Raw genomic sequence first — 9,406 nt, 5'->3', positions numbered from 1 at the left:
TTCTGGTCATCATGCAAAAAGGAACATGTTTCCGAGGCACAGAACCGAACCGGCTGAGTCCACTCAAACCCGATGGTGAGGAGTCAGGTTCTTAGCAGGTTGGTTGTTTCTCTGCTAACGTCAGCCCCACTGAGCTGCTCACACATTCACATTCACATCAAGGTTCTGTTTAATGACACTTGAGTTGGATCAGAACAGCTGCAGGTCACACATCATACACAGACTTGATTAAGGTGAGAGACCAGAAAACAAAGATCAACAATCCAATGATCAAACCATTAGAACTACACTGACTTCTATGTGAGCAGAACCTCTACCACCACCGGCACAGCTCTACTGATGCTGGACCCAATCAGCAGCAGGACCTGGTTCTGGTCTACCCTAGTTTCCCTGCAGGTACTGAACAGAAAAAGCCTCCAGCTGAGTCTCCAGGTCTGTGGCTCGGTTCCTGAAAAACAAGGTTCCTGTGAATTCATGGAACTGATCCCATGTCCCCACCCCCCCAGCAGGTATGACCTCTGACCTGAATGCCTTGGATCTTCTCTGGATGTTCTCCAGTCTCTGGATCCTGAAACTCAGCTGTCGGATGTTTCCCTCCAGCTCTGCTTCACTCAGATCCACTCTCTGAGTCAGACGGCTGAAGGTAGACGACAGCTCCCTACAACACACACAGATTAATCCAACAGGCCGGGTCCGTCAGGTGAGGCGCACGGCTGGGGGCGTGGCCTTACTTGCACACCTGCTGACTGCAGGCAGAGCTTGTGACGGGGACGACGGCTCTCAGCCGGTGGGAGACGTGCTCCACAAACTGCTGCTTCAGAGCACGCTCCCTGCTGGCGTCGGTCCAGGTGAGCTTCTCGTACAGGTAGAGGAGGCCGTAGAGGGACAGGGACAGAGCGATGACACGCCAGCCCACCGAGCGGCACACCTGCACAACAACAACACACCTGAGGAGCTGGTCTGAGGGGTCAGAATGGACTCGGGTCTATGTGGGACGTACCACTCCACCCACCACCAGCACCGTCATAGACGCTCGGGAGGTGGCGGATACCAGACCCGTTGCTATGGAAACCAGCATATCCTCTCTGAATGTGGTGCTGTCCTGCAGACACAGAGGGAGGCGTTTTCATGTTACAGCTCAGTTCCAGCCTGTGTTCAGGTCTGAGGGGGGCTTGACCTGTCATGATGCTGAACAAAGAACATTCAGATGAACTATTTCAGGCTGGATTGTTGAGTGCCTGGTGGATGGGACAGAAGCATAAGAGTAAGAACCTGCTGGTTCTACAGTGTTCTGTTTGACCTGCAGTCTGGACTCAGAGCGGGTCAGCGCTCGCTTGGCACTGGCTGCACCGATGAAGCGAGTGACGAGGGCGGTCCAGCCCAAAGAAAACCGGAAGTCAATGTCCTCCCTGAAATCTGCGCAGAGGGCGGCGAGGCCGAGGTCAAAGGTCAACTCGAAGGAGGTGGAAGGAGCAGAGAGTTGCTCTTGGACGCACAGGGACAGCAGAGGACGGACGCTGTCTGAGGACAGAGCAGAACAACATCAGACTCTGTGAGGAACTCAACGGGACGCGGCTTCAGGTGGCGTCGTACCGATCATGTGTCTCTGAGCGTCTCTGATGTCACGGATGACGCCGACAGAGCAGCGATGAGACAATGACCCGAGCAGGCGCTCGTCCACATGCTGCAGCAGCTTCTACACAGGATGACAAGTGTCACAGGCGCATCAGTACGACGTGTCTGCGTGGTTCTGGAGAACCACCACCAAATTACACAACAGAAGGATTTTACCAATGAAGACGTTTCTGCTTAATAACATGAAACAACCAACCAAGTGGAGCTCAGGTGAGCAACAGTAAGTGACACCCAGAACATCTGACCCGATGGGTTCACAGGACTCACAGTTTTGTAGAGCTGCAGAGTTTCCTGCGTCGGGTTGAAGTCGGCTCTGAACTCGTCCACCAGAACAGGAAGAGAGCGGATCTGATCCGACAGCGCTGAGGCGACCTGACAGAGACACAGAGCAGCTGTGACCTTTGGCCGAGGCCGATGTGAGCAGATGTTCCGTTCTGTACCTTGGCACCAGTGTCGTCAGTCAGAGTCCTGATCCGCTCCTTGACGCTGTCGGTCAGACGGTTAATCTGCCCTCGAACAAAGTCCAGCCGGTCCCGCTGCTCCTCCCGCTCCTCCAGGCAGCAGATTCTAAAGGTCAAAGGTCAGAGACCCACTGAGTCTGATTTTAGTGAGGATCCCTCCGGTCATGTCATCAGTGCTTCTCTCACTTCCTGTCAGCGGAGGCCACGTTGATGGCGTCCATCACAGCCTTGATGGCCTCGGCGATCTGCCACGCTCTCACCGTGTGCTGCTCGAACTTGGTCTTCACCGCTGACTGGGAGATGAACTCCTGCAGAGGACAGGGTCCATGACCAGACCGGGTCACAACCTAAAGCAGCGGCTCCGTTTTCACTTCCTACCTCAAACGTTCTCTCGAACGTCTGAAACTCCCTCAGTCTGTCGTGGAAGCCTTCAGCCAGAGCGCCACCTGCAGGAAGAGGAAGGAAATCAGGTCAACTCCTGATCCAAAGCCCAGATTCAGGCTTCAGTCCGTCTGTCTGTCTCCTGCTTCAACATGAGCAAGAACAAAAGAAGCCGTCATGAGAGCTATTACATTCTGGGAGGTGGGAAGGACTGTTGAACCACCTGTCCATAAATAGGAGTCCACCTTTCCACCCGTCTCACATGTCGCTCCTATTCCACTCGTCTCACCTGTCTCAGGCATGCCCTGTGCTCGCTGCATCCTGGAGCTCAGAACCTCTTTGGCTGAGACGAAGAAGATCCTTCCTGCAGCCTCCTCCAGACTGACCACCTTCAGTTCCTCAGCCAGGAAGCTGACGCAGCGGTCCAGGTGCTGCTTCCTTACCTGGGCAGCGGGAGGAGCACACCTTTCATCATCATCATCATCACTATCACTGTCGACTCTGTTTAGATGTTATCAATGAAACCTGAACCTCTTCAATTCTTGCACGGACCTCATCGATGTACTCGGGCTCGCTGACTGACGCATCCCATCGATTGTGGAGGATGAAGATGTTCGGTTTGGAGATTCTCTCACTGACTTTGTGAAAAAACAGTTTCTCCTGGAGACAGAACAGTGTTAGACCCATTCAGAAACCATGGGAAATGACCCAATCAGCTGGTTTCTCACAGTGTTCATCAGCGTCGACTCAGCGTTTCCCACCAGGACAAAGACGTCAGCGTCCAAACAGAATCTATCGATCCAACTGTCCAGCTCCAGAGTGACATCGGTGCCGGGCTAGGCCAAAGGTCAAAGGTCAGAAACATCATCCATTTTCCATGATTGAAAGTGTGTGGAAACATACCTGTCCATCAGCACCAGGTCGTCTCTCAGCAGAGCACAGCGGCTCTTAGGCCAGAACACTTTGACCAGACTGCCCGAGTCCAGAGATGGGTCCATGTGGAGCGCATGAGCCAGCTGGTTCACTGTCTGAAAATGGAGAGATCACGTCGGTTGAGTCTGGTTCTGTTAGAGCCTCTGTGTTTCTGTTTGTTTTATGGTTGTGTGTGTGTCTCGTGGTTCTGTTGGACCTACAGTGACGCTCCTCCTCTCGTTGGACGCCTCGGTGGTGAGATACGCCTCGTCGCCGTCGGTTCCCTCCACCCTCAGGAAACAGTTGGTGGTGTGTCCGATGCCGCTGGGCAGAACCCGGTCTCTCAGCATGGCGTTGATTACTGTGCTCTTCCCGTTACTGGTCCTGAACAACAAAGACCACTTTCACTCACTGGACAGGTCCAGGACTGGTTCTGAACATTTACAGGGAGACATTGTTGCATCATCAGCTCCTACAAACATTGGTTGGCGTGAATCTGTGTCAAGCAGCAGTTTGTGGGTCAGAGATAAGTTTATCTGAGGCCACAGTCGCCCTCAGACCTGCCCTGAGCAGGAAACTGACCCGACCAGGGTCCAGCTGCAGACTGAACAGGGTCTGATACATAATCCAGCTGGTTCTGGACACTAAGACTTAAATAAATGTATCCTTTAAATTAGCCTCGGCTCGAGTTTATTAATAAATAAACTGTGAATGAGGTAAAGAACCGGAGCAGGAGGCGAGTGGAGCGGACCTGACCTGTCAACAGCAGAACTCACCTGCCAAAAAACGCCACCTTCATGTGTCTCCGGACCAGAACCTCTCTGATGGTCGACAGTTTGGTGGCACAGCTCTGCATCTCCAGACTCTGCTCCTCCACAGCCACTGGAACCAGGTCTTGGCTCCGCCACACCTCTGCCAACAGACAAAACACACTGAACTACTGTACCACCTCCTGGACTCTCAGCAGGACAGCTCTGCAGCAGCTACAGGGTCGGTCTCAGGTTCTGGATGCACAGACCATCGACAAAGGTGTAGCCCTCCTTCACGAAGTCCAGCAGCTGATCGAAGATGGAAGTGATCGATCGCTTGGCTACCACGAAACGCCGCAAAGGAGACGGGTCCAAGGAGTCCATGACCCCAACACACACACACACACACACCCACGCACACACACACGTTAACACGCTGCTGCTCCACACGTGAACACGCTGTCGGCCCAGATCAGAGGACCCTTTGTTTTCAGGGTTTCTCCATCGTCCCTTATCTGATGACTGAAGAGATTCTCAGCAGGCAGAGTGAAGCAAAGTGTGTGTGTGTGTGTGTGTGTGTGTGTGTGTGTGTGTGTGTGTGTGTGTGTGTGTGTGTGTGTGTGTGTACAGATCCTCTTAGCAGGATTAGAGCTGCTTCACCTTCAACAACCTGCTCAGTGTCACACGTGTTTTCAGGTTTAAAGCCCTTGTCACTGATCACATGCTGTGTTTATGAAGAACGTGTCCACTTCATCCAGTCTCTGTGGTTCATTACTAGGTCCAGTGGGTCTAGGTTTGTGTGTGGATTCTGACCCGAGCACAGGCGGTGATAAACCAACACAGGGACGTGGGTGTGTCTCTATCAGCCGCCCTCAGATTCAGAGGAAAATGCAAACGGTCGCTGGAGTTTCATCACAGACGGCAACATCCAAAGCAGCTTTCATCATGTGGGTCTGACCACACCCAGCTTATCTGACGCTGTCTGTGGGACCGAGGTTCATTCAATAACCCCAAAATGTATAAACACAGCTGCACGGACTCCCTGCATGACGGCTGCTTATCTCCTCACTCATATTAAAGCCAACTTTAAATTCTCATTCAAAATGCAAAGGATGGAAAGGAGGAGAAACACAGTGTGGAGGAAGACACACGATGGCAGAAGGAGATAAACCAGAGACAGACAGACGCTGGGGAGACATTAGAGAGACGAGTGCAGACGGATAGAGTGACAGCTGAAGAAAGGAGGGAGGAGGCGCTGAGAGAAGGAGGAGGAGCTGGGGAGCAGATAAAAGCCCACACTGACTGACGAGAGGAGGAGCAGAGAAAGTTTCCACAGACACACACTGTTCACAGAGCCAGAACACTCACTATGAGCAGAGCGGCGTCGTGAGGCTGCAGATCATGGGAACATCGTAGAGCCACAAAGACACAGACCTGAACTCTTTCGTCTTGTGGTTCCTCTGGCATGGCCACGTCACCCCGCGCTGGGCCAGGACAGCTGCTGTGGCTGCTCCTGGGACTGACCACGGTTGCCATGGCAACCATGATGGCAGCGAGCATCCATGAGGTGGAGGGAGAAGATGGCCAGGAGGTCCAGGAGGTCCAGGAGGTCCAGGAGGACGACGCCAGCACAGAGATCCTGGTAAGAACCGTGAAGAAACAGAGGTTAATGCAGCATGGGCCCGAACACGATGCCCATCAGTTCTAACCCGTGTACCACAGGAGCCCACGGCCTCGGACCTGTCCAGAATGTCTGCACTCAGCTCCTGGCTCATCTTCAGAAGAAACTCCAACAAGGGGGACAACCGCAGAACCAAAGGGTCCAGGAGGGCGTCCAGGGTGAGACGGCCTCAGCCCTGATGACTGTTCATCTCAGCTTCAGTCACCGACTGAACCAAGCTCTCACCTCTCTGTTCTGCAGCACGGTCTTCCAGGTCCTCCAGGACCACCAGGACCCCAAGGGCCTCCGGGCCCTCCTGCCCCCCCCCTGCCCCAACAACAGCTTCTTATCCAGGAGCTGCAGCAAAAACTAAGAGGTGAGAGCAGACGGCCAGAGGGTTAGAACCTCATCTGTCCGGTCCGTTTCTGCACTGGGCCTCATCCTGGCTCTCCCTGTGTGTTCAGTCTGAGACCTTAATAGGGGTAATTTGTGGAGCGTGGATGTGACTTGGCTCAGCGGCAGGATTCCTGACATTCCTGCGTCTTTGCTGCACGTTTGTGTGTTTGTGTGTGAGTCATTATCAGACCGTTATGTTAATGATGCTTCCAGCGTCTGGGTCCAGCAGGTTTCAACTTGAGTTAGTGGAACCGTGTAGGCTGCGATGAGGCCTAACCACTGCTCCTCCTTCGTCAGACTCCACAGGGGGAGTGTGTTGGTTGTGTGACCGTCCTCCTCGTGTGTCCACGTCCTTCCTCAGTCGTCTCCTGGAGACCGTGTCCGTCCCACGACGCAGCCTCCTGGAGCTGCAGCCGTTCAGCAAGGTCAGACTGGAACTTTCATGCTGAGCTCACAGACTTGTTTCTGCAGTTTCCAGGTGAAAACAGGATTCAGGTCCACAGAGAACGCTCACACAGCATCCATGTGTAGGTCACTGGTATGACCTGTTTAAAGGCTCGGCTCTGAAGAAACGCACTTTGTGATTGTAGCAGGTTTACTGTGGGTGCATCTCCAGCCTGTGGCAGTGATTACTGGCTTTTCTGTTTGACCTTTGACCCCTGCAGCCCTCAGACTCAGAGCGGAACCTCCAGAGGGGTCGGAGCTTCAACACCAGCACCGGCCGCTACACTGCACCATTGTCTGGCTTCTACCAGCTCACCGCCAGCCTCCTGATAGGTGAGAGCTCAGGGGCGCAGCCCTGTCGATTCCTGCTCCACATCCCTCCTGCACTCATTAAACCTGGTGTGTGTGTGTGTGTGTGTGTGTGTGTCTCTCAGAGTCTGGTGATCGGGTCCAGATTCGGCTCAGGGACAACGTGAGAGCAGCGATTTGCATTGAGTCCCTGTGCCAGAGCAACCTGTCAGTACTGGACTACAGCCCAGGTTAGAGTCAGAACCAACAGACTGGGTCACACTAAGAGGACATTCCGTTCTGTGGCAGGTCTGTGGAGTCAGTGATGGGGGCGGCAGCTGCTGGGGGAACCTTCAGCATCTTACTGACAGGAACGCTCTACCTACAGGTAGCACGCCTGCACCTCGGCCCTGTGATCAGCTGATAGCTCTGTCTGAGGCCGCTGTGTCTGTGTTGCAGGCTGGAGAGTACGTGTCTGTGTTCGTGGACAACGGCACCGGCTCGGCCGTCGGCGTCCTGCAGGACTCTCTGTTCTCAGGGATCCTGCTGGGAGTGTGAGAACGAGCGGCGTTGGCTGGGTCAGACGGGTCTGGTTCTGTACTCAGCACAGCTTCACGTTTCCTTCATGTGCTATGAAGGACTGCTTTGTGCTAACGAGAGTCTGCATTGATATTTATTCCCCAGATGTGAACGATGATAACAATAATAACGATAATAAACCTTTTCTTCAGTGACTAATCCTGTTCAATTTACAGAGAATCAACTGTAGGAGGTCATTTCACTGACATTTATAATAGAGACGATCCGTCAGAACATTTGGACCACCTGGTTAATACAGTGTGGGTCCCTGACCCATGAAGGCTTGGACCTGGTACCAGAGCTCAGCAGAACCTGTGAACCTTCCAGAACCAGGAAGCATCGTCCTGCTGGAGGCACAGCCAGGGAACGTGTTGCATCAGCGCAACGAAGTCCAAACAACGCGGAGATTCTACCACCGGTCACAATCCAGGGTCCGATCCTAGATTCCCCAGCAGAACATGGTCCAAAGCTTTACACTGCCACTGGCTCACGCTACAAGCTGTGACGTTCAGCTCTGCACAAAACAGACACGGGTCAAATAAACAGTCTGATCAATGGCAGCGATGTTTCTGTTTCATCTGCAAACGTTGAAATTTTGAAATTCTGCTTAACTGTTATATGAAAAAAATGACAAAACATCAGCACTGACCTGCGGAGCTGTGGCCCAGTGAGCTCCTGCTGGGGCTCAGGCTGCAGAGACAGGCACCTCCGTAGCCACAGCGCCGCTCTTGTAAACACACACTAACCAGTGAAAGTGGGTCGAGGTGAGATCATCACACTCAAAGTGGCGCCTGGAGTTTGGCACCAGGTTTCCAAAAACACACAGAGGCTGAATTACTGTACAAGGTGTGTTGACAGAATAATGAAGGCGATGTTGACAGCAGGCCACACACACACACACACACACACACACACACACACACACACACACACACACACACACACACACACACACACACACACACACACACACACACACACACACACACACACACACACACACACACACGTCTGCTCATTGACGTCAGTGTCTGTCTGGAGGAAACCTTGACGCTCACAGGCGTGTGGTGGAGCTGGGCTCAGGCTTCTCTTGGCCTCCAGCTTCGTCCCTGTGATGTGGAACCTGTGGGGAAGAGCTCACAGCACATTAGCGCCTCCTCCTGGTAAAAAAGGACATGACAGTTTCACTTTCTGGGGTCTCACACACTGAGCCAGGACAGACTCCTCTGGTTGAATAAGTCCAGAGCTGCTACTTGGTGGGCGGAGCCTGTACAGGGTGAAGAGGAAGACGGACGTCACCAGACGAGGTAGGAGTTGATATGGATTCATGCACCAGCTGACCTCCCAGCCACGTCAGCTGAGCTCCTGTTAACTGAAGGCAGCTAGAGATTAGTGGGTAAGAAGCGGCGCACGACCATCAGCACATAAAGAGACAAGAAGCAGCCAGAGGTCCACATGTTACACACGTGACTTTATTCTGATTGTGTTACAAATTCACAGAAGCTCTGTTCCAGACCATCAACTCCATCCCTCACAGTTTGGTTTGTGTCTTAACCAGGACACGATCCTATGACCTTTTCCCACCAACATCCCACATGGTTGTTAGTGGTTCATCCGATGAGAGATGTGACCACACGATGAGCTGTGACCAAACAATCCAACACATCAGGCTGGAGGCAGACTAACACGGCCCGGTCCAGATCTGATGGACCGGGCCGTGTTATGCTGTCACGTCACACTAGCGTCGCCGTGTGGTAGACATACCCATATGGTTGTGGCTGTGTCTGCAGATACAGGTTACCATGGAAACAACAACAGCTAGCCTGCTGTTAGCGGTTAGCTAAATGAGACATCAGAAGCTGAGTGGGTCCAATCCTAGACTCAAAGAGTGAAGGTCAGAG

General features: G+C 53.1%; 3 protein-coding genes across 5 annotated transcripts in view; 1 reads left to right on the top strand and 2 right to left on the bottom strand.

Moving 5' to 3' along the window:
• Positions 1-151: 151 nt before the first annotated feature.
• LOC114844651 (mitofusin-1-like) lies at positions 152-4,723 on the bottom strand. Its single transcript, XM_029132193.3, has 17 exons — positions 4,408-4,723; positions 4,166-4,301; positions 3,611-3,773; positions 3,377-3,505; positions 3,206-3,313; positions 3,030-3,137; positions 2,767-2,920; positions 2,475-2,542; positions 2,283-2,404; positions 2,076-2,202; positions 1,903-2,007; positions 1,594-1,696; positions 1,301-1,521; positions 1,001-1,102; positions 732-928; positions 524-658; positions 152-448 (listed from the first exon to the last, which is right to left on the bottom strand). Exons 1-17 carry the CDS (start codon positions 4,520-4,522, stop codon positions 382-384), a joined length of 2,160 nt encoding a protein of 719 aa, XP_028988026.1. The 5' UTR covers positions 4,523-4,723; the 3' UTR covers positions 152-381.
• Positions 4,724-5,266: 543 nt separating this feature from the next.
• On the top strand, positions 5,267-8,065 carry si:ch1073-184j22.1 (erythroferrone). The gene is made up of 8 exons (XM_029132192.3): positions 5,267-5,780; positions 5,861-5,977; positions 6,060-6,174; positions 6,492-6,619; positions 6,860-6,971; positions 7,073-7,154; positions 7,236-7,314; positions 7,386-8,065. Exons 1-8 carry the CDS (start codon positions 5,604-5,606, stop codon positions 7,482-7,484), a joined length of 909 nt encoding a protein of 302 aa, XP_028988025.1. The 5' UTR covers positions 5,267-5,603; the 3' UTR covers positions 7,485-8,065.
• An 890-nt stretch (positions 8,066-8,955) lies between these two features.
• LOC114844605 (cytochrome P450 7B1) overlaps positions 8,956-9,406 on the bottom strand; it is a 5,829-nt gene continuing 5,378 nt past the window's right edge. For all 3 annotated transcript variants that reach the window (XM_029132098.3, XM_029132099.3, XM_055503856.1), the window contains one exon: positions 8,956-9,406. This exon is cut by the window's right edge and continues 400 nt beyond it. The gene's annotated coding sequence lies outside the window, so the exon portion shown is untranslated.

Source organism: Betta splendens, chromosome 17 (genome assembly GCF_900634795.4).
Source record: "Betta splendens chromosome 17, fBetSpl5.4, whole genome shotgun sequence".
Lineage (NCBI taxonomy): Eukaryota > Metazoa > Chordata > Actinopteri > Anabantiformes > Osphronemidae > Betta > Betta splendens.
Note: the sequence above shows the minus strand (reverse complement) of the source record. Positions and strands in the feature narration are given on the sequence as shown.